General features: G+C 38.0%; 1 protein-coding gene across 4 annotated transcripts in view; it reads right to left on the reverse strand.

Moving 5' to 3' along the window:
* Positions 1 to 27,094, reverse strand: part of Dcaf6 (DDB1 and CUL4 associated factor 6) — a 107,162-nt gene that overhangs the window by 35,115 nt on the left and 44,953 nt on the right. For 3 of the 4 annotated variants that reach the window (XM_052201199.1, XM_052201201.1, XM_052201203.1), the window contains 4 exons: positions 24,819 to 24,912; positions 23,027 to 23,146; positions 20,598 to 20,855; positions 1,174 to 1,233 (listed from right to left, as the gene is read on the reverse strand). In XM_052201199.1, coding sequence (XP_052057159.1) covers positions 1,174 to 1,233; positions 20,598 to 20,855; positions 23,027 to 23,146; positions 24,819 to 24,912 — 532 coding nt within the window. The remainder of the gene's footprint in view (positions 1 to 1,173; positions 1,234 to 20,597; positions 20,856 to 23,026; positions 23,147 to 24,818; positions 24,913 to 27,094) is intronic. The other variant, XM_052201200.1, reaches the window with a different exon arrangement.

Genomic DNA, 27,094 nt, shown 5'->3' on the forward strand with positions numbered 1-27,094 from the left:
ATGCCTATTCATAATCTTAAAAAAGAAATTTGTGAAATGTATCAGCTATCCATTTGCCCTTCAATTATGATAATTGAAATCAAGCTGGTGAGTTGGCTCAGCAGTAAAGGCACTTGCAGCTAAACCTGACCTGAGTTCAATCCCTGGAACCCATAGAATAGAAGGAAAATACTGACCCCTGGAAATTATCCTCTGATCACTAAGACATATCTTTATACACACACACACACACACACACACACACACACACACACACACACGTAAACAAATAAGTAAATTCAAGTTATTCCTTGTTGCTTAATATCACTAACATTGTTATATCACAAAGTGCTTAGAACCCTTTAGAGAATTCTGAGTTGAGATCATAAGAAATTGCCTTAATTGTAAACAAAGTCTGCACTCTTCTTTCCATGTACTTTTTTTTGTCAGAATGCTCTCCTTTCCCAGTTCTCTCTGCACTGTATGAGATCTGCTAGTAATAAAGTTTGTCTGATAAACCTGTTGACTGCATATTGTTCTCCTCAAGCCTGTGAGTCTGAGTCTATACCTTTGTTAACTTCAAAAAAAGTACCGGTGAAGGGAAAGAGCTTTTCCCTGCTGAGTGTCCTGCTTTCCATCTATCTAGGTTTATGAGCAGAGTGCTTAAAATTGGGATGGCAGCATGCCTATAATCCCAGGACACAGGAGGAAGGCTAAGCAAAACCACTGGTAGTTCAAGGCCAACTTGGGCTACATATAAGATCTTGTCTCCACCACAAGTTAAGCATGACACAAAATTAAGTGTCATTACAGTAAGAACCTAGAAGTGTGTATTATTACTATATTCAAATAGCTTCTAAATGAGCAATGGGGCAATATGCTAACCTTACACATTTCTATATGATTTTATGATATATAACTATAATAAAAATTATATTCATTACCAACTGTTAAAGGACAGACTTCAAAGTTGTTATAAAATGCCAAAGGCAGAAATGAGCTCACACAGAACATAATCTGTTTAGGCCAAAAGAGCCTTTGTACACAAAACCACATAGGATAATTTAGTCCATAAAATAGTAACTAAAGACCATAATCAAAATGATACGCTAAGCAAAAGCAAGGAAGCACTTTGTTTATGCATTGCAGTAAAGCTATGGTGGCTGGGCATAGCACATCTCCTGTCGCACGCACCCTGTTGCTCGTCAAGTGACATGGATCCGAGCTGTTTGTTAACCACAGAAGAAGGAGAATCTGAAACAAAAATGAGATTTCAACTTAAAAGTAAGCAGCAGAAAACTGCACAGCAATGTCATGATAATCTCTAAGCTTAAGAAACAAATGGATAAGGGTGGGGAGAGAAGTAAGTACCGTGGCGTGTTTCCCAAGCAGTGAGTAAGCAGGGCCATGTGCTCAAGGTGTTATTCCAGGCAAGCATTTAGCAATCTTGAGAATGAGTTGAGAAAATCATTATTGTACTTCCATGCACATACCTTCAATACAATTCATCTAGCACAGATAAAGTGCCAGATAGATAATTCAAAAAAGGGGATTTCCTCTAAATAGAAGATAGTTTGCCCTTCTCAAATAAACAAGCAAACAAACCCGCCCTCACCAGCTCTAAAAATGGCTTTCACCCTGCTTTGAGAGATTGAAGGCATGAAATGAGATGCTCAATAGACTTTGTGAGATGCTGTTTGCTATACCATGAACTGAATAAGGAGTCAGGATGTTTAACAACAAAAAAAGGGAAAATAGTCAATGAATTAAATACCTTTAAGGAAACATGTAACTTTAAGAACTCTATGTCTATTGTGCATAAGGAAACTATACTCTGAAAGCTTAGGCTTCATATAGAGAGACCTGGTAGAAAAAGAAAAGCAAGAAGAATGCTTAATGGTCTGTGCTTTCTTTTTTCTACTTTGGCTTCAAATAGTACAACTGTATATTGACCTTTTGGACACACTGAGTCTCTTATCTGAGAATTCATTTCATTATTGGGTTCTAGTTTTAGAAAACACTGGCATAAAGGACATAAGCATATTGAAATGGAAAGGCCATTAAAGTCTTAGTTTTTATAATCAGCAACATATTTAGGCAGGTTCTTCTTTCTCCCTAATCAGCACAGGAATGTAGTACCTTAACACATCTCTTGACAGCTGACATGACACAGTGGAAAATTTCACAGCTAACATCCTGTGATAGAATGCAGTCAGAATATAGAAACATTAAAAGCACTGCATAAAATTACCTCGATGTTTGCATCAAACACACAGAAAGCACAAAGGGATCTGCTCAGTCCTGAGTAGCCCACACCTCCACATGAGAAATATTCCCAAACCTGCTACTCCTCGTCTCAAGCATTTATAGACAAAGGATACCCATCAGAGAGAAGCCTCAGTGCCCCAGCAGAGCTACAGCAAAGATGGAAAATACGGGCACCAAACACAGCTTCATATCACATGTAAAAATGATTCTGAATTTCTAAGCTCTTTTGCCCTAGTTCTTAGTGAATGTTGTTACTAAGGCATGTCTGGCTGAGCACCAGCTGAAAATAAGGCACATTTTATCTTCCCCAAACAGGTATTAAGTAAAGATCATCCTTAGCTGAACAACTAAGGACGTACATCCTGCTTTCATCCTAAATCCACACCATTTCATTGCTTCCATGTGAAGTCTGATGCCTGTTACCAGCACCATGTCTACTGAACTCAAGTCTTCCATCTTCTAGCATACTAGTTTGCTCAGAGAATTTGATAAACCATGACATTAAAGTCTGAAGCTGCTGGGCAATAGTGGTGCATGCCTTTAATCCCAGCACTTGGGAGGCAGAGGCAGGTGGATTTCTTAGTTCAAGGCCAGCCTGGTCTACAGAGTGAGTGCCAAGACAGCCAGGGTTATATAGAGAAACTCTGTCTTGAAAAACTAACCCCCTCCCCCCCACAAAAAAAAGTCTGAAACTTCTATCATCTTTACCCATCATCTCTTCACAGAATATGTGGTTAAAAGTCTACTATGCAAGAAGGCAAATGGGAATGGTAGTATTTATTGGTTCCTTAATCTACCATCTTTCTTTTAAAAATGATTTCTCATTTATTCATTTGAGATCTGACATTGCCACCTGCATTATTTTGAAAAGCAGACAATTTACTCTTTAGAAGCAAAGTTATGCTTTTCAAAGCAAAACAAAGTCAATTCATTAAACATTGGGAAAATCCTCTTCAATGTCTTTTACAAATTATAGTTTAACTCCTCTAGATTCGTTACACATTTCCCTGTGTTCTCCTTTAATAATTAAAGGCTCTAAGACAACTCTAAAGCCACTAAGAAATGCACTTCACAAACAATTTGTTTTACTACATTATGAAATGCATACATTTTCTGGAAGTAAAATACATCGTTTTCTTTAAAAAAAAAAACTTAGAAAGTATCACTAAAAACTAAGGATCTTTAGTGCTAATCATCACAAAACTGTACTTTAGTTTTATAGCATTTAAAATAATAAAGCTTAGATTAACAACAACAAAACCCTATTTTAACTAAAACAGTTTCATTGTACTGTTTTAGCCTGTCACAATTGTGTATTTCTAAGAATTACTTGTTATTCGTACTACTATGTGTGGAAATGCACATGCTTCAGCTAGTTCATACATGGAAGCCAGAAGACAACTTGTGGGAGTCAGTTCTCTCCACAATGTGGGTCCTGGAGACGGAACCCTTGCTGTTGACTTGCCGCCTTCACCCACTGAGCCATCTCACCTGCCTAACACCCTTTAAAGGCTAATTTCTGTGATTTTTAGATAATGCATTTACTTTATTTATAATCTTGGGAACAGCCAATTCTTTTTCGAATTATAATTTTCCTGTAACATAAATATGTTAAGTGGCATACTTTTCTAATACTAGGTGTTCATAAATGCCTGTAACTCCTGTTATAAAAATACTTCCAATATTAACATAGTGAACCCTGGACAATAAGCACCAGCTCAGTCCTGCAGCTGGTTATGTGCCCTACTCTGTATTTCACTGAACTATTTTAGAAGGCACTATCACAAAATAAAACCCAGAATATATAGTCTACTCCTAATAGCAATATGGTAAGAAAACACATTTAAAATATTTAAAATTATATTCTTTTAAAGGTAGAAAAATATTAAGCAATATTTCATTCAGTACTAAGCTCAATATATATTCATTTCTGTATATAGTATTTACTATGCGTATACTATTTACACATAGTATATTGTTTACTGTGTATTTCTCCCAAATCTACACTTTGATGTCTAGTAAATCCTTCAGTCATTTAATGACAGAACTTTTCCAATTATAGAAAAAGAAAAAGTTATAATCTACCCTATAACAAGACTTCTTCAGCCATATTTCCTAGGCTTGAATGACTTTTCCCTCACTAATATTGTAATTTTGGACAAATTATTTTAATTGTATTAAGTTTCATTCATATATCTACAAAAAAGTATGGAGTATTCTTCTGAGGAATTAATGAGACAATCCTTGTAAGATACTCAACATATGGGAAAGAATCAGTTAATTCAACTACTACTTCCCTGTCTTTCAGGGCTATGGTACTCATTGAAAAAGAATGGTGCAAATTTTTCTTCAAACTATAGAGTATATATATTCATCTAGTTATAGTTTAAAACCCTAAGATTCACTACTGTTTTCCTCAGAACTCTAAATACTTAAGATAATTAACAAAGGCTTGCAGAGTTAGGTCAGTATCATGTCTGATTTGTCAATTATGTAGAAAGGCTAAAACATGACCCAGTGTGTCTATCTCAGATTGATCTGAGCACTGCAGGGAAGCTAGTAGTAAATAGAGCTTGCTTGCACAGGGTAGGTTAAATGCTGATTTTTTCCAATATGGCTCAGTTTTGAAAAGCCCTTTTTAAAAATAATCATCAATGTTTTAAAACCCTTTTGGGGTATAAAAGTTACTTTTTTTTTTTCCAATTGGCAAAACCGTGCCATAAAGTGAAAAAACAGTTCCTACCTGACCCTCTCTAGGCTGGCTCCATGCTCCAGTGGGCTCTGTGGTGGTTGGGCAAGTACCAGTAGATTCCACAGGGTGCTGTCACTCTGAGCAGGAGCCAGCAACCCATGACTTCAGGGGACCTAAAATGGAAAGAGAGACCTGGGCTTTTAAATCAGCCGTATACTGAATGCCTTTGTTGTAGCTACTAGGGACATTCATTTAATAAATGCACCAACAGCTCATTCTGAATCCTCAATGCTATCTACCTTAAATGGTCTTGATATGAAGACATTCTGAAGAAGTAAGATATACTATAAATCAGATGTTATTCTCTTACAAGTATTAAGAACTATATATTTATCTATCCCGTCTCTATGCATCTCCATTAACCAGGGTAAGCTACACTACCTAAATATATAAATAAGATGATACTCTCTTGCAAGTATTAAAAACTATATGTACACATTGTCTATCCTATCTTGATGTCATCTGTCACATGGGGTAGGCTATACTACCTAAATAAACTGGGAACTGGGAGAGTCATAGACAGTAGCCAAATGAATTGCCCAAGCTCAGGTAGTCATAAGGTAAGGGACAAGATTTTAACTAGTCTCAGACCCAGATAATGATGAGATAAAGAAGAAGGGGGCGGGGGGGGGGGGGGGAGGGGGAGCTTTTTAGGATTAAAAAAAAAAGTGCCTCTAAACCTAACTGAGTTTGTTCACAAGACCTAACCAGTGGAAGCGATTCCTTGCAAGTTGTCCTCTGAGCCCCATACATATGCTGTCACACCTCAAGCCCCCATATGAATAACTGAACTAATCAGGCTGGCTAGTGGTAGCACATGTTCACCATCTCAGCACTCATAAGTGCTGGGACAGCAAATCCAAGGCCAGCCTGAGCTAGGCAGCAAGAACATATCTCAAACAAACAAATCCCAAATAAGAAAACTAAATGCCTGCCTCTAATTCTAGCTAGCACTCAGGGAAATGAGAAGAGAGAATATAAATTTGGGAGCATCTGAGGGTGTATATTAAGATCCTGTCTCAAAATACTGCTAACATCAAAACCATTGGTTTATTATAAGTTATGTTGTATTTCCTAAAAGAAAATGAGGTATAATATAATCCCTAAATGACTTGTGGTATATTTTTTTATTTCTAGAAGAAAAATGTATTCCAGAAAAACTAAAATAGGAGGTTGGAGAGAGAGCTCAGTGGTTAAGAGAACTTGCTGCTTTTTCTGGGGGCTGAGATTAGGATTCTATCACCCATGTTGGGTGGCTCACAACCACCTCAAACTCCAGTTCCATGGGGAATCTGACACCTCAGTCCTGCCAAGGTCCATACACATGTAAACATAGCTGTACATACATACACATAATTAAAAATAATAAAAATAAATCTTGAAAAAAACCTTCTTTAGAGTAGGTTGGTTAATATTTTATTTCAGAGTTGAGAACCTATCGGTTAGCATGAAGAGCAAGCTAAATCACAACAGTTTTCCTGCTACATTTGAGTGGTTGTTTTCCACCCATGACCCTGATAATCAAACAGCTTCTGCTAGACACTGCTAGATCCCAAACCCAAAATTTAAATTAGAACTTCTATGTAAAACTGATGAAAGACTTGAAGCTGAATTATCCTGCCCTCAATAAAAGTGAAAACCATGATTTAAACATCTAGCAACTCTTGTTTTCTTGTGGCACTGTAGGATCAAATCCCAAGCCTTAGGCATACTAAGTAACTGTTCTACCACTAAACTATGCCCCAAGGCCTAATTCTTTTCTATGACTTAAACAATAATTTAAAAGTGAAGTTGACATGAGTTGGTTTTTCAGAATAATGTAAAATATATTGCTGGGTGTAGTGGCACATACCTTAAACTTGGGAGGCAGAGGTAGGCTGATCTCTGAGCTTGAGGCTAGCTTGGTCTACATAGTTCTAGGACAGACTGGGCTAAACAGAGAAACCCTGTCTCAGAAAAAAAAAAGATGAAAAGAGAAAGAAACAGAAAGAGGGGGAGGAGAGGAGAGGAGAGCGGAGGGGAGGGGAGAGGAGGGGAAAGGGGAGGTAGGGGAGAGACGAGGGGAGAGGGGAAGGGAGGGGAGATGGGAATTGGGGAGGGAGGGGAGGGGAGGGAGGAGGGGAGGGCAGAGAAGTGGGGAGGGGAGAGGAGGGGAAGGCAGAGGAAAGGAGGTGAGGACAGGGGAGGGGAGGACAGGGGAGGGGAGGACAGGGGAGGGGAGGACGGGAGCGGAGGACAGGGGAGCAAATGGAGGGAAGGGAAGGGAAGGGAAGGGAAGGGAAGGGAAGGGAAGGGAAGGGAAGGGAAGGGAAGGGAAGGGAAGGGAAGATGTCATTATTTGTAAATATGTTCTGACTCCTTCCCATACAATCCTACTAAAATTGATTGTAGATTATTATATTTGCAAAGTGACTTGCTCTCAACTTTCATATATAGAAACTAGATATTGTTGACTCAGTCTACACTTAGCCTTTCACAGACTTCTTCTGAGTCCCATGGTTTGAAAAAAGAATGAAACATCTGTCAGACAATGAAATAATTCAGAAACTCTATACTTTTTCAATTTCTTGATTCTAATCCATGTATCTTTTGAACATCTTATATCTAAGAAACTTAAGTGCAAAGACAACGGAAGTGCCTTTCATTGGTAGTATCATAACTTACTTTAATGTTCTTTATTATTATTGTATCTGTGCATGTAATACCTGCGTGAGTATGGGCATGTCACATACCACACCACACAGAAGAAGGTCAGAGGATAATTTCCAGGAGTCAGCTCTCTCCTTCCCACAGTGGATCTAGGAACTAAACTCTGGTTATCAGGCCTCCATGGCCAGCTCCTTTACGCACTGAGCCCCCTCCTGGCTCCTCAGAATTTATTGATAGGCACAAAATATATACCTTTTATATATAAGAAACTAACAACTAAAATCAAATATACTAATTTTTGTACTTTGTCAAACAGAGCAAGCCTCAGTTTTTATGACTTTTAAAAGCTTCATGTTACTTCACTTTCTGACTCTAAGCTTGGATATTCAACGTTTACATAGAAAATTTCTGCTTCTCAATAAGGAAAGCACACTTGATCCATCACAGACACAGTTGGTACATGCAGAACCACTATGGGATCTTTTGCTCTAGACAATTTCACAAGGACCTTAAATCCTGCAGCACAGACACCTTGAGCTTCACCTGGAAACAGACCACATGCAAGGCAAAGGCCTTGGTGCTTTCCTGACCTCCTCAGCACGGAGAAAAACAATAACAGGACAGCCCGGGGTTGTTAGGGGCTATAATTTAGCCAAGCCTATGACTGTATATCAAATGTTGGACCACTCACAGTACCCCTAAGCAATGCCCCCAGAAATCAAAAACTAAAGCTAATTTTGGTACTTTCTATCATGATAGTAGTAACATTTATTATGATAAAATGGGATCAATTACTGTTAATACACACACAAAATTGCATATAATTGTTAAATAAGGGGGCTATCAGAAAATTCTATTTATATTTTATGTATGTATTTCCTGTTATTTCACAAAACCCATATATATTTACTCCTACCCCTACCCCCGAGATAGGATATCACTGTGTGGCCCTGGTTTGCCTGCCTTGTCTACTAGGCAAACTAGACCAGGCTGGCCTTGAATGTACAAAGATCTGCCTGCCTCTGTCTCTTGAGTGCTGGGATTAAAGGTGTGTACCACCATGCCTTGCACCACTCAAAATTTTTTACTCAAAAGAGCCTGCTTCAATTTTCAAAATTTTGGAATTTTATATGAAAGGTAAGTAAGTTTCCACTTACTTTTCTAATACAGTGTCTACTTTCTTTCTCATATAGTTTTTCTTTCTATTCAAATTTACTTTAATACTTGGCTTGTTTCTGACAAATTTTGGTATCTTAAAAATACCTATGTCTATAAGGTGCTAGCAAGATGGCCCAGTAGGTAAAGGTGACTACCTCCAAGCCTAACACTCTGAGTTCAATCCTCAGAATCTACACAGTAGAAAAAGAGAGTTGACTCTGACTGAAAGAGAGTTCTCATCTGACTTTCACATGTGTGCTCCTGGCATGCTTGCGGGCACGCATGTGCACATAGGCACCCACACGAGACCAATAAAACTAAAAAGACATTAAATATATCAAGACATTATTTTCCTTTTAGTTGTTTTGTGTGTGTGTGTTTTGTGACTTCTTTGTGCTTTAAAAACATTTTGAGCTATAGTACTATATGTAGCATGAATTCACACTAAAATGTTTTAATATATGTCATTTTGTAATCTGATCAAATTTTCTTGTTAATTATCAGTTTTAAGTATAAGAAAAAATTGCCCGACCAGGAAAAGAAATCACAGAAAGTTGTGTCTGACTTTCTATTAATTTATCATAAAATAATTACATATCAAGCCCCTAAATTTATTTCAAATACATAGGTATATTTCAGATGTTTGAATTTATTATACTTTACCACAACATTATTAACAAATAACTATGGTTACCACTGCTGGAACAGATATTTATAAAGCAAAGATTGACTAATTCTACCCATGAATGGTACATATTAGTTCTAAGTAATTAAATCAGAGTTTTCAAAGGAACTAACACCCAAACTCATTATTCCTTAGGAAGAATAAAGCAAAATATATCAAGTATTACAAATACATTAGTGTGAGAGCTATGCACATGTTTCTTCCATGATGAACATTTTAACAGCTATTAAAGTACCTACACAATAAGATGTATAGTACTTATTATTCCACTTGGTAAACTATTCTATGCTATATTTTTCATTATTCTCAAGAAATATTAACTAAGAGAATTAGAATATTAATATATCCTTAGTGGCACTGATTGTCACTAAATATAGTATCAGAATTTGACAGCATAAGAGCAAGAAATAGATCATAAAGTACTTTTGCTGCCCTACATACAGAAATTGACGATAGCAGTGCTGAGTACCAAGATATTGAAAAAAAATCAAATAACAAAAGGAAATGATTGAGTGTACATGCTAGTATGACTAAAGAATTACTAGGTCTATATAAAATACTGGTTAACTATAGTACACAGGAAAAGCTAAGGGTCTATAAGCATAGGTTCATTTTGGCACACAGGAAATTTCTACAAAAGATCAAAGCAGGCATGAAATTCAGCAGGTTTATTAGAAAGTAGTTCAAAAACTTTAAAAATAAGCATCGACCTCTTCCAAATAGTTTTCCAGTAAACTAAAGGCTCATTGTGTACTCGCCCCTCTGGGAAATGCTCCTGTCAAGTCAGCCCTCTGCGGTAGATAAGGAACACCACTCTACTGCCAGGAAGGGAAAGAAAAGCTGCAAGCACATTAGCTTCCCATCTGAATGGGTGGGAAACACTGGGCTACACAGAGCAGGGTTAGAAAACAACTGTAACACTGCTGAAGCACACGTGACATCAATAACCTGAAGCCCGAGGGTCCTGTGAAGAGCCCTCGTGAGGAGACTGCTCAGGAGTGGAAGTGGAAGTGGAAGACTGATGCTGGGCCTGGGCTAGCTCTTGCTGCCTCTGCTGCTCAGCCTTCTTAAGCCTCAGCTGCTGCAGGCGCTTACGGAGCAAAGCTATCTCAGGCCCCCTTAAAAATTCTGACACAGATAGAAAAAGAAAGGAGAGAGTAACACGACAAAAAAATAGTATAAAGCTGATTATACACTTAAAAAGGGAAAGATTAAATAAGTCATGCTTTAAAGAGAAATACTAAAAAAAGTTACTGACAAAAAGTCATTAAATTATGAGACAGACTAGACACACACAACTAGATGTTTCTCTTTAATTATCACAAATTAAACACATAATTTCTATAAATATTTAAGTAACCAAACTAACAAAAATAAAATATTGTAAAAGCAAAACACTATTTTAACTTTACTCTATATTCTTTATATTATGGTAGTGTGGATTTAATACAGGGCCTAAGAACATATTCCATCACTGAACTGCAACTTATCCATTAAGATTCCAAATTAAACATTCAAATAGTCACCATTTTCTTCTCTTTGTACAGAAAAATAGCACAGAATAGCTATGGAATATTAATTTAAATAATCTAAACAAAAATCTAAGTTACTCTACTAATTCAGTCAAGCAACAATTGAAATTCAATAAAACAAGTAAATATTTATTTAAAAACAATTATTAGAATTCATTATAACTTTTAAAAATGAAAGTTGTATGTCATACCCTTAAAAAATGTTTCTATTTATGTTAGAATTGACATTTTAGCTCAAAAAGATTTATACAATGTTTTCTTAATCTTTTCTTTGGAAATGACCCAAGTGAAAAAGAAAATTATACAAAATTCTGTGAAGAGGTAGCTATATACCTCTTATATATGAGGCTTCCAGGACAACAAAACATTGAACAAAATAATCCTTACCTGCTATGGAGTTTACGTTCTGAGGGAAACTAGACCTCTGTGAATATACATTACATGTGTATGGCCATATGTCTCTATATGTGCATACATGTGTACCCAGGGGTAACAGCTACATTAAACTAGCACAGAAGACTTGCAGGCTAGATGAAAGGGAGAGTGCTGGTTTGTGAACATTCTTAGGAAAGCCTTCTAAGGTGCTTCTTGAATGGCCTCAAGGAGTAGAGGAAGCTAGCTGCATGGCTCTCCTGAAGGAGCTGAGGAGGAGGAGCGGGCCAGGGAAGAGCTCAGGGGAAACATGGGAGATGGGCGACACAAAGGTTCTCTTTTATCTATTTGCCACAGTAAAGAACAATAAAGAAAGAACAATTGACTCTGGAAAGAACCCATCCATGTGGAGAAATTAACCAGAGACTGAATGTAAGAGCCAAGGATTCCTTACAAACTTGCATGTCACTTGTGATGAAAGTGACTTCAAGGCTCCTGATGACTGATAAGAACTGAGAGAAAACAAACAAAAAACCCAAACAAACAAACAAAGAAAGAAAAGCAAAAACCAGAAGAAGCCAGGGCAGGGCAGGCACAGTTGAGTGACCGGAGTGCTATGGTAAAGTGAGAAAGGCGTCCACAAAGGCAGTGTGGTGACCATTCTGATCTACCCCTGAAAAGGATGCTGAGACCGGATAGCCGGCTTCTGCATTGTGTAAGGCAGTGACAAGACTGATGAAAGCTGTCATGGTGTACTAACAGGAGCCAGAAGCAGACTGCAGCGGGTCCCACAAGTGGGGCGATGAAGGAGAACAGAACGGGAAGCACTGCAGAGCACTGAGCGCTAGTTGAAGAGGGAGGCTGGAGGACGGTGAGAAAGAAGGGCCAAAGGGAGCATGGTGTGGCTGAACTGGGGAGAAAGCTCTTGCTGCTCCAGTATGCTTAATTGAGAAGGAAAAGACAAGACAAGAAAAGAAACAGGTGAGTGCAGGACAGGCATTACTGAACAGACCAAGGACGTGGTGTGTAAATGGCACCAAAGGGCAGGCAAAGAATGTGGGAAAGGATGTTCTCAGTTGTAGACTTGGTAATGGAAGCACACACAGTTCCTCTCAGTGACACTTGAAACAAATTGCATTTCAGCCTCTCGTGCAAGTTTTGTTATTTGGGGGGATCAAGCATGCTAGTGTCATTAACCTTTAATTACTGTGGCTTCTGATTGTAAAGAATTGTCTTCAACCAGCTAATTAAGAGTTCATGAACAATTCATCCTGAGTGAGGTAACCCAAACCCAAAAAGACAAACACTTGCACACATTTTCTTATCTGTGGACACTAGCTGTTCAGTGAAGCAAACTACAGTCTTCAGAACCACAGAGATTATTCACAAGAGGGGTGAATAGATCTCCCCTCCCCTGGAAAGGCATACAGTAGTTAGAGAAAACAGGGACTAAAGTGGGAGATCAAGCAGGAATGGAGAGAGAAGAGGGACAAGAGAGGGAATATGGGGAGAGACATATAAAATTAAGGGCTGTTTGAGTGGTAGTAAGGAAAAATAATACAGCAGAAGCTATAAATACATATAAATACATGCATGAAGATGACTTAAATAACACTGCCAAGTAACAGAGGAGACAGAGCCTAAACTGGACATCTTATCAACAAATGCAGTCTCCAGTACTGGGAGTAGGTTATACATAGTTGAGCTGTTAGCAAAACAACCCAGGCTGTTGCAAAGACTATAGGTTGCTCTCCACAAACTGATGGCAAGGCACTACTGCTGAAAATACCTACACAACTCACTGAACACAGAGACGTCAAGGTGGCACCTATCTAGAGCCTTCCCTCTCACTGGATAATGTTCTTGGTACTAGAAGGTACTCTGAATAGTACTGAAGGAGAAACAACACCAACCCAGCTAAAAACTCTTCACTCTACAATGGTATCTTGCCTGCAAAGTATGCTAATGTAATGGTGGCACAAAGTTGGTAGGAGTTACCAACCAATATCACATTCGACTTACGGCCCACTCTCCAGGATGGAACCCATAGCCATGTTGCTTGGCTGACGAAGAACCTGAGACTAGAGAGCCCAAGGACCTAAGGTAAAACCAAATACTACGGAATGCAGTTCTACTAAAGGAATGTAGTAATAAATGGCTCCTAATGACTCTCTGCTGTATTCATAGATCAGTGCCTTACTCAGCTAGCATCAGAGAAACCCCCTCCTGTAGATGGGAACAGATACAGAAACCTTCAGCCATGCAATATACAGAGAGTGAAGAGACCTCAGAACACTCAGTCCTAAACAGGATGTCTCCATCAAATCCTTCCTCTGAGGGCTCAGGAAAAATCTATGGAAGAGGAGGCAGAAGGAGTGTAAGATCCAGAGAGGGTGAAGAACTCCAAAGAAACAAGGCCTTCTAACTAAAACAGGAATGGCCAACATGAACTCCAGAGACTGAGGCAGCATGTACAGTGGGGCCTGCACAGGTCTGCATTGAACAGGGATCTAGAGCTAAAATGAAAAGTAGACACATGCCTCATTCCTGACCCAGACGCTTTCTCAACTGATAACCACTGCCAAATGAGAATGAGTTTTCTTCAAGAGTCTCACTGGGGAAAGAAGTTACTATTAAACATAGCCTGCATCATTATTATCACTATTACTATTATTATTATAATTATATTATTATATTATAATCCCATATTGTTATATTTTATTTTGCTATTATCACATAGATGCCTGTTTGTTTTCTAACAATAAGGGGGTGCATCTGGATTAGAGAGTGGGTGGGGAAGAACTACTAGGAGTAGACTGAGAAGAAACCAAAATCAGGATATACTGTATGAAAAACAAACAAAACCCCTATTTTCAATAAAAGAAGAAAAAAAAGAGAGAACAATTCAAGTATCACTGATAGCCTTCTAATGTTAGTTCTTCCTAGAAAACCTACCAGTACCAAGGAAGAAACTCTGCATGGTCAAATACTTTATACAATAGCTTTTAAAAAGTGTTCCACATTCCATATTTTAGTCAATATAATAATGTTTCTTTTAGCACCAAGAAATATAATTATATATTAATTTACAAGGGGATAAGGTCATCCCAAGGCTAAGCAAGTAGTGAATTAAAAATTCTCAATAGACATATAAGATTAAACAAACAGTTCCACTTACCAGCTTGGAATGCACAGACTCACATATACTCTTAAAAACATGTAATTATATATAATTTATAAATGCATATAAATATTTTTGGATTAATTTATAACATTAATCCAAATTGAAGGGTAATACAATAATTGTTTTGGTTTAACTGTTTACAACCACTCACTCAACAAACCACTAAAAACTACTATCTCATATACAGAACTACTAACCCTATTCTTTAATTCTCAAAGGTTCCTGCCTATTCTCCCTAATAGGCTTAATGTCATTAAGATAGGAGAAAAATCAAAACACCTAGCGTTGAGCCAAAAAATAAGCCACTTGGTATTGCATCACTCCACACCTTTAGAAGGCACGGGGCCTTCTGAACAATGGAATATGTTCCTATCTAATTCAGTGGAACTGTATCTGCTCTCAATTTTTCTTCCAGTTCTAATTTGTTTCCTATCTTGGGTCTGGCATGATCTTATTTTAAGGAACTACCATATAGCTATTATTCAGGCTTTGAAAAATTTGCTTTTACTACACTCTATGGCTCTGTATTTAATTCACCAGTAATGTTTCTACAGAGCTAAATTTAGTGTAATGATTATACATAGTCTGAATTTGTGAATTTAAGCAGTTATGTGTAAGCATCCACATACATACCTTACTAGCTACATATCTTCTGGTATGGAATTCTTGTCGTCTGAGCGATCTATTTAATCAGAAACTTAAAGTTCCTGGAAGTGACTCCAGTATCAGCGAGTCTCTGCTCCACACTCTGCTCCACATTTTGTATGCATTGAAGTTACCATTTAATCCTAAGTTACCACATTCTCTAATCATAGTTTTAAATGGGTTCTAAATAAATTCGAAGGAGGAAAATAAACTATCAATACTCTCTCACCCTAACAGAGAAAATATTTACAAACGATGCAGCAAATGAAACAGTACTCAAGTCTAGCCTAGGAAACACAGCAAGGATGTCTCAGTAAAGAGATGCTCAAGCACTATCGAGAGACTGCAATGTTCTGTACTTATGCTGAAATACTTTAAAAGTCTTGATGAATGAGCCATAGAAGAATGTGTATAGAATCACAATGTCTGAGCTACAAACACAGGAAATTATTTCAAGTAGTCTGATGTAGCTACTAAAATAAAATTCAAGAACACAAGGGATGAAGAAGCAACAACCTGAGGAAAAGTCTACCAGTGATGTAAAATTCCACTTGACTTTTAGATATTCATCTAACTCTGCCTAGAATCCCACAGGCCATGTCAGTGTGCTCTAGCGATACTGCTGCACCAGGGTCTCGCCTCTCTCCTCCACTTGTGCCTCCATTTGACTTTTATCCTGCCAGGATTCTAGCTGTCCTGGTTTATTTGTTTATACTTACAACAATAAGATTTTAGAAATATATTTTTATAACAAGGCAAAAATTATCTATATAATTGTACAGCAAAACATGGACCCAAATGATAGGCTGGAAATCTAAACACAGCACATCTACATGTTGTTAACTGTAGAGCTTGTTGGGTAGTGGTACACGGCTATCATTTCAGCACTTGGGAGGAAAGGCAGGAGATTCCAGAGTTCAAAGCTAGCCTAGGCATGAGATGCTATCTCAAAACAATGCCCCCAAAAGAGAGTAGCTTATCAAACATATGGCAATAGCCATATGTTAATTGCCAGGAATAGTGTGCTACACAGGTGATCCCAGAGCTCCAGGTGCTCAGATAGGAGGATTCAATTCAAACTTAAGGATCTCCTTCCCCACAAAATAGTTAATAAAATGGGGCTAAAATTCTAAAGACTAAAATATAAATATATACCATCTTAAAAACAACTTGGTATTTCTTAATATGCATGCTACAGCTTTAAAGACTACTGGTAGAGGGAAAAAAGACATTCTTATTGTAGACTCAAGAGGCAATGAATGCCCTATCTTAGTGATAGCATAGGCTAGTAAAAATAAGTAACAAACAAATTAATAAAAATGAAAAAAAAAACCCATGAAGCTTAATAGGTAATTTTGTGAAATCAACAAGTTTCTTGTTTTTGTTTTTAATGTAACTTTTTAGGGAAAGTGGGAAAGAAAAAGGACTCCGAAATAATTATGTGTCTACCCTCAGACAATACTTAAGCTAAAGAACATCTTCCTAATAAAAAGACAGCAAGAATGAAAAAGTTAAAACCAAAGAAAGTGTTGGCACAGTAAAGGAGCTAAGAGGAAGTCAGCACTCTAGAACATGAGGACAATCTGGGGACAAAAGGACAGTGATAAAACCTACAACTGCAAGCGCCAGGCCATGCAGGTACTCAGGTCTACAGTAGGGACATGGAAGTATTTTATTTTGTGGCTCCATTTCTAAATACAATTAGCTTTCAAAGAGTGGTATAAACAGCCAAGTTGTAGAAGCTTATTAAAGACTTTAAATGCTTGTTGTGGCCTCTTTATGGAGACTGAGTTATAAAAGAACAAGAGCAGATTGCAAGGACAGCAACCTATTGCAAGGAATGGCAATGAAATGCAAAGAGGTGAAATATAGTTCAGATACAGGGGCACTAAGACTTGCTGATGAACTGAATAGGATATAAAGAAATCCAAGAATCAAAATTACTCACGAGTTATTAAAATAAGTGAATTAAAATGAAAGCATAAAAGGACTGGTAAGGGCTGGTGAGATGGCTCAGCATGTAAGGGCACTTTCTAACAGTCTCTTGGATGTATGTAGTGGACGGAGAGAATAGACTCATGAGAGTTGTCCTTTGACCTACATGCATGTGCATGTGAGTGTGCGTGTGACACACAAATGCACAACACAAATGTAAACAATTTTTTGGAAAAGTTTAAGAGAAAACAACTCAGGTAGACCATTAAGGGGATGGGAAGGACAGGAGCCTGCAATACTTTTATTTTGGACATATTATTAAATTTAAAATCAATGAAAACAACCAAAATTGAGTCCCAAGTTATAATTAGACAAAATAATCTGAAACTTAGGGCTGTAAGACAAGACTTACAATGCACCTCTGGAAGTCATACATTAGAGGCAAATCACAGATGGATAAAGTGTATGTAGAAAAGATGAGAGTCATCCTGAAAGGTTCAACCACAATATTCAATCAAAAGTAGATAGAAAAGAAGACTAACACTGGTTATTAGTGGCTGAGCCATGCTGGATAATGAGAGCAAAGAGCACGGGTAGTGGTGCAATACCAAGAAAGGCAAGAAGGGAAAGACTGCTCAATGCAACTCAATCAAAGCTCTGGGAAGGCACTAACAGAAATGTTCTCAGGACTGGCATGATGCAGCTCACTGGTGACTGACAAATTTTCTACAGGAAAAGGAGGCTGAAAGTGGCTTTGGGTTGGTTCCTGAATAAATGGGGAGGGCTTGAAGATGGGGCTGCGGAAAGATGAGGAAGTGAAGAAGTAGTACTGCCTTATTTGGAGGAATGTAGGATGGTCAAGAAAGGCTCTCTTTCTAAGGAAAGAGATAACAGGATGTTTGTGGCTAGAAGGAAAAATTTAGCAGAAAAGGCACTAATGACACAGGAAAAAGAGTGGATCTGGGGAAACATGGGAACAGGAGTCTAGTCCCTGGAAAGCTGGAAAGATATGCTGCAAACTGTTCCAGCCAGGTGTGAGAGGAGAAGTTACATTTCTTCTAGGCAGCCTACAGGTGGGCATTAGGAAGTTAAACGGTCAAGCAAGTGAGTGCTTTGGTTCTTCACTGTGATGAAGTTTGCAGCTTATGGAGGGGAGAAAGGCAAGCCAGAGTACTTTAAATCCATGAAGGGGTAAAATAAATACGCAAAGGCACTGAGAGAAAGACTTCTCTGACAGCGCTCACTGAAATTTGTGGTGTGACATTCATCATCATCACCAGAAGATGTGGGTGTAGACTATGGACCCTGAAGCACTGCAGTAAGTTTTCTGTCTTGCTGTCTGTCGTTAACTACTTAAAATGATGAAGAAAAGGTGTCAACACGAACATAAAGAGGCAGCCACAGCGATATGAGTACAGAGAACAGTCATTCCACATGTCTAGCTTTACACAAGTGTTAGCTGACATCACAGCTCTAGACTGACATTCCTACCTACCACATTCTTACAATGGACAGTTCCCGGTGTGTAGTAAGCTGTCTCGATTTGGATGGGCTTTGGTAAGTACAAAAGGACCAGAAAAAGAAAACAAAAACATTTTGTCCTTCTAGTTGAAATGTTAGACTGTAGGATAATGGAAGGACTACTGCTGAAACAACGGTAAGTGTAATCTACACCTCACACCAAATCATTCTCCTCAGAAGTGGTACAATTTTAGACACAGGAAAATATTCTATCATAGCTTATAAAAGTTAAGTAAAAGTCTCAATCTAATAATTCAAAATCATTTCCTTTCTTTAAAAATTTTATGGACAAAGGTACCAAATAATATTCAAACAAGATCATTTGGCCATCACAAAAGTATTCGTTAGTGCTTAGTATATCAGACACTAAAAAGAGTTCAGCAGCTTAAACTGTGGTATAAAATGCACACCATAGCTAAGAAAAACATTTCTTAAAAGGCTCCAAAAACTTTAAACTCACAAATGCATTTAAGAAATAACTGGGACTAGTTAAGACTCAGTGGACTTTTTGCAATACTACTAGCATTTTAAAAATCCTTATCGTGAGCCTTCAGTGATGGCTCAGACGTCAGGAGCATTTACTCTTTACAGAGGACCTGGATTCAGTGCCCTGCACCTGCATGGGGGCTCAAAACTCCAGCTCCGAGAAGGCTGATGCCCTCTTCTGGCCTCCTCAGGCATAAACACAGTACAAATGCATATGTGCAGGCAAAACAGACACATAAAATAAAAGTAAAGTTTTTCTGATCTTTAGTAATTTCACTAGTTTTGGTCTACTTCCAACTCTTTTGACACAGTTTCCTAAACCAGTTAACGTATTTTTACTTCCCTGAAGCTGAAATGCAATGTGAAATGTGAAAGAGCTGGCTTTCTAAGTCAGCTTTAGCTTACTCTTCTGATAAACTGTACATATGTTAACAGTTATGCAGCTAACCCTGACTTCTATTCCCATAGAAATTGAGTATTAATTAGCAAAGTGAAAGATGATCAAACTACTTAATTTAAATACCCCATTATCTAGGATCTGACATCAGTGACAACTTGGAGGCAAAGCTGTTAGGAAATTGTCAGAGAGCTTAGTTTAGGTATCAGCATTATTACTAACTATATCCCTTGCTAATATTTTTGTTCTGTATTAAGTAAAATGCCTCCTTAAAAGAATTTAAAAAAAACAAATGATTATGTTTTGCTATATTTGTAAGTATACAAATAGACTATATATTTCAAGTAGACTATACAACATGTATTTACTGAAATTATTATAAATAGTATATTCTACAGTTGGGGTGGGAAAACATAAGAAGTTACTGTACTGAGAGAAAAATGTGTTAACAGAATTTATGAACTGGTATTTCTTACTAACATGAAGTACCATAAAAACAAAGAATTGATTAAGATAACTTTTTTTCATATATATATTAGGAAAATAATTCTTCTGGCAAAGTATACTATGTTTTTGAGAAAGGACCACTGCAGATTCACTATTTTGAATATATTCTAAGTATTTAGTAATTTGAAGGAAAATTGAAAATATAAATACAATGGAATGATAATAATAATAAAATATATTTTCCTATCATTTTAATATAGACATAGAACCTAGTAAATCTAGAACAGTATTTTGGTTAATAATGGTTTATTAAATAATCTTTCAGTGTATTAAACTATGTCAAAGTACTACCTGTTATTACCGTAAATAAAATCACCTCATATAAATTAAAGATTCCTATTTGTAAAAATTCATGCATATAGACACACTTGAATTTTGTATTTAAGTTATACTTGTATACTAAAAATGATTTTGACTACTTATTCCAGCAAGAAGTTACTGTAATTTAGAATCTTTCAAAACAGACTACAGGTATTCCTTGTCAGAGATCATATATAAACAACCTATGTGAAGAATAACATCCTCACCAGATTGATGATGTGTATGGGGTCCAGACGCCTCAACAGACTGCCTTGGCTCACTGTCTGGAGAAGGCAGCAAAGAGCTGGCACAAGGGCTTTCTATGGTGGCTGCGGCTGCCTGAGCCTGATCTGAGACTGTAGACGATGTAGAAGGCTGAAGGAGTGCAGCTGGTGTATCTACATCCATTGCAGTTTCACCCACTTCCAAATTAGGACTTGATGGAACCGTAGGAAGAGTTGAAACATCTGGCTGATTTGTTCCACCTTCAAAAAAGCACATGTTAAAGCAAACTCAAGTTTCTAAAGATCTATTCATTTGTATGTGTGTTTTGGTGACATGAACTTGTGTGCCTGCGGAGGGCAGAGAGGATACAGGTTCTTCAGAACTGCAATTACTGACAGGTGTGAATAGCAGCGGGTTCTGGGAACTGAATTCAGCTCATGTTCAGATCTCTCAGACACTGGAACACCAACCAGGCAGGGTACACCAGCTGATATGAGGCCCCCAACACACATACAGCAGAGGGTCTGGGTTTAGTCAGAGAAGATGCACCTAACCCTCAAGAGACTGAAGGCCCCAGGGAATTTAGAGGTCTGGTGGGGTGGGGACATCCTTATAGAGACCGAGGGGCGGGTATGGGATATTGAACAGTTGGAGGGTAGGCCGGGGAGGGAATAAAATCTAGAGTTTAAAATAAATAAATAAAAAATAATACGTTTCTAAGTTCAAGGCCAGCCTGGTCTGCAGAGTGAGTTCTAGGACAGCCGGGACTACAAAGAGAAACCCTGTCTCGAAAAACTGATGATAATAATAATAATAATAATAATAATAATAATGAAATAGAGCCAGTGATTGAGTAGTAGAGAGAGGAAGGCAGGACTTGAGGATTGAGTTAGGGGCCTCAGAAGGCCCAGAAGGAGGGAAGGAGGAAGGAGACTTTGGAGAGAGGAGGCCACCGCCACGAGAGGAGATGGACCATGAACACATGGCCAGGAGAAGGGGCAAGGAATAAGGGGCCTGTGACTGGGTAAGTTAGAATAGCTCAAAACCTACCCAATCTAGGTTTACATCTTGGAAATGACATACCAGGATTAGGTGTCTTTTATACCAGCTAGCCAGAATAAATAATTCATTTCACAAAAAAACACAAAAAACAAACAAACAAAAAACAAAAAACCAGAGCAGTGAGTGTTCTTATCCGTCTCCTAATTGCTCTTGAGCCGTTCCTCCAGCCTCAAACTCAAATTTCAAATGCAAAAACTAAACACAAACAAACCTCTACAGAAATCTTCTGAAAACACACACCAACATAAAATTTCAGTGATCTTCTAGTCAGTCTTATGTCAACTTGACACAAACTAGAGTTGGGGGCGGGAGGGGGGGGGAAGGAACTCCAATTAAGAATATGCTTCCTAACTAGCTGTGAGGCATTTTCTTCATTAGTGATTGATGGAGAGGGCGCCACCCATTATGGGTGGTGTCATCCCTGGGCCAGTGGTCCTGGGTTCTATAAGAAAGCAGACTGAGAAAGCTAAGCAGGGGAAGCCAGTGAGCGGCCCTCCTCTGCAGCAGCTCCTGCCTCCAGGTTCCTGCTCTGCATTCCTGCCCTGTCTTCCTTCACAGATGAACATTCTGAAAAGTAAGAAGAAAGAAACCCTTTCCTCCCGAGACTGCCTTTTGGTTACACAGCAATAGAAGCCCTAACTAACATAGTCAGCATATCAATTATAGCCAATGGCGGTTTGGTACACTTACTCAAATAGTCTAATCAACAGGCATAAGAATCAATGACACATTCTTGTTCAAATCATCAATCGTGGGTTGGAATGATGGTTAAGCAGGTAAGGAAACTTGCTGACAAGCAGGAATGAATCTGAAAACTGACTTCTCCAAGTTATTTTCTGACCTCCACATGCATACTCACACAGATACACACATCAAATAGATAAATAAAAATGTTTAAATAATTACTTTTTCTAATTATATGCACACACTTATCTTTAGAGTTTTGCAGACGTCCAATTTTCAAACTATATTGGAAAGGGACTTAAAATTGACAATCTTTTGTTTCATGTGTTTTGAAATAAGTTAAATAGCTGGGTCTAGTGGAATCAGAAGAGAGTTATGACTACATTGGTTACAAAATGCAGTTCAATTATCAGTGAGATAATATCAACAAAAACTATCTAGCAACTGGGTCACAACTTTAATCCCAGGATTCAGGAGGCAAAGGCAGAAAATCTCTGAGTCCACAGCCAGCCTGGTCTATAATGCATGTTTTAGTGTAGCCAAGCTACACCGAGCTTGTCTCAAAATGCAAATAAAATAAAATAACCACCACACCAACCACACAAATAAAATCCAAAAACAAAAAGCTACCTCCCATAAGCAGTTGTGCCAGCTCTCTAGTGATATAACCAGTAAGACAAATTACCTCTGGGCCGAGGTCTTCCTCTTCCCCTGTTGCTTTGTGCAACTTCACTTGCTTCTTCAAACCACCTTGATAACATATCGGACATTCTCTGCATCAATGACACATTGGGACTTTGCTCTCCTATTACAACATAATTTTATCAGTAAGTTTAGCAAAAAGTCAGGATCTTTAAATAATTTAAAAACCTAGATATGAAGGCCTTTAAAATTCTAGAGATTAAAAATTAAATTGCCTAAGTAATTTTACATGAACAGATTAAAAAGTCATCAGAGTCCCCGTCACATTTTATAATAATTATATGAGTGACCACACACCTGGTCAGTAAGTGATACAGTAAGATCTTCAAGAGCATGAGTTCCCCTTTCCATCTATGCCTGTTCTTAGGTAACTTTCTATCTCCCACTCCTGCTCTATCACTGTCTATTTATAGTTATAAATGTGCTCTAGGAAGGGCTTATGAACTCCAAGTGGAATAAATTGAAAGAAAGGCTTCCTTTCTCAATAACAACATTATCAAACACAGACATAAAATAACCTTGAGTTTTTACCTCAATTCCCCTAAAATAGTTATTAGTTACTGTGAAGTCCCAGGTATTTATGAGATTTAAGTCCATTCAGGGTTATATGGCCACAGATATTTGCAACTAGCTGACAGAAAATGTATTGTAACTTTTCAATGTTATACCTTTTCTTTGTTCAAATAAATGTATTTGTTTGCTTTTCCTCTTTACGGGCATTTTTATTTTGTTACACTGTAGGAAATATTAAGAACATTGTATGTTCTTACAAAGCTGGGTATATTAAGGGCACTTAAAAATGGAAGCATGAAAACTCAACACTCATGTGGCTAAAGCAGGACGACTTGGGAGTTATGATTAATGTCACAAGTCAATGACACATTGAGACTTGGAAGCCAGTGTGACTACATAACAAGTATGTCAGGGGTAGAGAGCAAGACACAGGTTCAAAAGTCAAAACAGAGTATGAAGTTAGATTTAAAAAATGTAATAATTATACAAGTATATAATTCTTTCATTTGGTTTGTTTTTTGAAGACAGAGTCTCTTCATTCTATAGTCCAGATTGGTCTGGAATTTACTATGTATTGCTTGAATTTACAATAATCCTTCTGCCTCAGTCTTTAAAGGCCTGGGATTACAGGCATGTAAACCACCTTTACATATTGTAACTTTATATTTAAGAATATTATAAAACAGAAGCAAGGATAATATACTTAGGAATACTATTTTGATTATAAAAGGTTTAATAATAATTAGAATAAAATTTTGGTTATAGATTTTTTAAATAAAATATATTCAGATAAATTGTTTTAAAGTCATATATATCTACATGTATATATGTTTACATGCTTATGTGCATGTGTATATATGTATATGTATATGTGTATATATATCCAGTGACCCAGCCATTCCACTTCTAGGACCTTATCCTATAATGTACTTGCATAAATTTACCAAAATGTTCTTATTAAGATTTTACTGTAGCATCATTTACAATCGAAAATAATGGAAATAATGAGTAGAGAGATGACTCAGAGATTAAGAGCATTTGTTGCTCTTCAAAAAGACACAGGTTGAGTTCCCAGCATCCACAAGGTGGCTCACAAGCATCTATCATTCCGGTGCCAGGGCATCTGATACCTCCATTTTGACCTCCACCACAGCACAAGGCACAACAACATAGTATACACGCAGGCAAAAACACTTATACAGACAAGATAAATAAATCTTTAAGTACCACATGTCACAAAAAGCTAGCCAAAGTATAGTTACCATCTCTTTCTCGTTCACTCTCCGGCCGTGCTCTGGGACCAGTATCTGACCAATCACCACGAAGTCTCAAGCGCTTAACTGGAGGCTGCCGTAACTGAAAGGTAATCATTCATAAGCAGATCCTATGTAAGTCTCAAGAAGAATTGGTTTGCTCTCAGCTTTCATTCTAGTGATGGGGATTGATTCCAGGCCCTTGTGCATCCAAGGTAAATAGTATACCACTCAACTAATCTCTAGTCCTCAATTCTTACAGCATACTTTAATTGAACATTTCCATCTCCAAATTGTCTTTAAGTGTGGAAATGAGGTGTTAGATCAATACATGAAACATTCCTAAATGCTGTATCAATCTTCCACAGTGCTTGTGATGATAAACAGCCACTAGTGCTACAGTCCATACTTACTCCCTGAAAATCACAAATACAAATACAACTTTGAAATTGTGTGCAAGTAAGCTGGGTTACTAGTGCCAGTCTGCAATCCCACGTGAGGCAGAATGATCATAAATTCAAGACCTATTTAAGCTATGAATAGCAACAGTCTAAGTAACTTACTGGCACCTTGTCTCAAAATTAAATAGAAAAAGAAGAAGAGGAATGGGAGGGGTGGTGGTGGGGGGGGTTGTCCAGATGAGATACAGTTCTGTGGTAGGGCATGTCCTTCAGTTTAATCTCCAGGAAGGGAGAGAGGGGTATGAACAGGGAGAGAAGAGAGAGGGAAGAAGAAATAAATGGACCACATATAATGACTTCTAATCACTGTTCAGCAGACAGCAGGACAGTCAATCACCTTGACCTACCACACCATAATGATAACATACCTAACTAGGACACAATATTTTTTACCTTTCTGGAACATTAACTTCTCTAGGTTTCCCCAGTATCTATTCCACCCATTCATCACCTGCTTCAAACTTTCTCCATTTTCTGCCATTGTTCTTAGCAAGTAACTTTTTCACCTACTTAAAAAAATAACAGAACTACCGTGTGTGTGTGTGTGTGTGTGTGTGTGTGTGTGTGTGTATACACGCACGCGCACACACGTATACAAAAGGTTTTCATGGCCTTCCACAGAGATGGCTTGCACACCTATGGTTACTACTGCTTTGCTCAAATGAACAGAAAATGCACATGTTGTACAGACACAATGAAATACAGTTCATCTGTAAAGAAAATATGAAATCATGACATCTGAGGGGAAAGGTGGGCCAGGAAAGTATAAGGTCAAGCAAGGAACACAAACTAAGAAAACCTACATGTTATGCCTCATATGTGAACCTAGCCTACAGTACAGATGTGTATTTCTAAGTTTGTATACACACATGGAAATGTAGCTGAAGTTCAAAACTGTAGAAAGGAAACCAAGAAAGGGTTATATTTGGTGACAAAGGTAGAGTGTAGCAAAAGGATGCATCACAGATGCAAACAGATATGAACCTAATTACTTTCTAATTTTGAAATAACATGAATTCAACCTCCCATGTACTGAAGAGCCATTTTATATCCCCAAATAATCCAACATGTGTCATATGGTTGGCAGCAATTGTGAAAACAGTTTTCTTTTTAATCCCATTCACCATTAGAGCAATAACAATTAGACATGACTAGTCTTACTGACCCACTTGAAAGAGTGATTTTCCCCCAAATTTGTTCTACAATATACAAAGTATGGCTTAAAAAAACCATAAAATAAAGTCCTGTAGAAACAACACATTTTCTCACTTGAATTCCTTTCTCCTCTCAGCTTTCTAACTCCTAGTCATTCTCAGTCTGTCAGTCATGCTCTGTAAGCCCAAGCGTTCCTTCCATCTGTGCTTTCTATGGCCTTTCTTCCACCTCAAACACCTTGAGTCTAGAATCACTCCTCTGTTCCTGTATCCGTTTCCTGAGAGCTCACATCTCCGTCACTTCGCTTGGACGCAGGAGGAGAGTGTCCATTTACTCCACTATTGCTCTCCAGCCGGTGTACTCTGTCTCCAGTGCGTTTACACTGCCAAGGTCACCAAATGTTCTATTTTGCTTTCTACTGATGTGATAAACATGGCCAAAAGCAACTTGGAGAGGAGACAGCTTATTTCACCTTAGTGCTTGTAGTGGTCTATCATGAAGGGAAGTCAGGGCAAGAACTCAAGCAGGAACCAAAAGAGAGCGCATGGAGGAACGTGGCTTTCTGCTTTGGTCTCCATGGTTCAGCCTGCTCTCTTATATAACCCAGGAGCGCCTGCCCAAGAATGCCAGTGCCCACAGTGGGTTGGGCCTTCACACAGCTGTCATTAA

The sequence above is a fragment of the Apodemus sylvaticus genome, chromosome 12, assembly GCF_947179515.1.
Source record: "Apodemus sylvaticus chromosome 12, mApoSyl1.1, whole genome shotgun sequence".
In the NCBI taxonomy this organism is placed as follows: Eukaryota; Metazoa; Chordata; class Mammalia; order Rodentia; family Muridae; genus Apodemus; species Apodemus sylvaticus.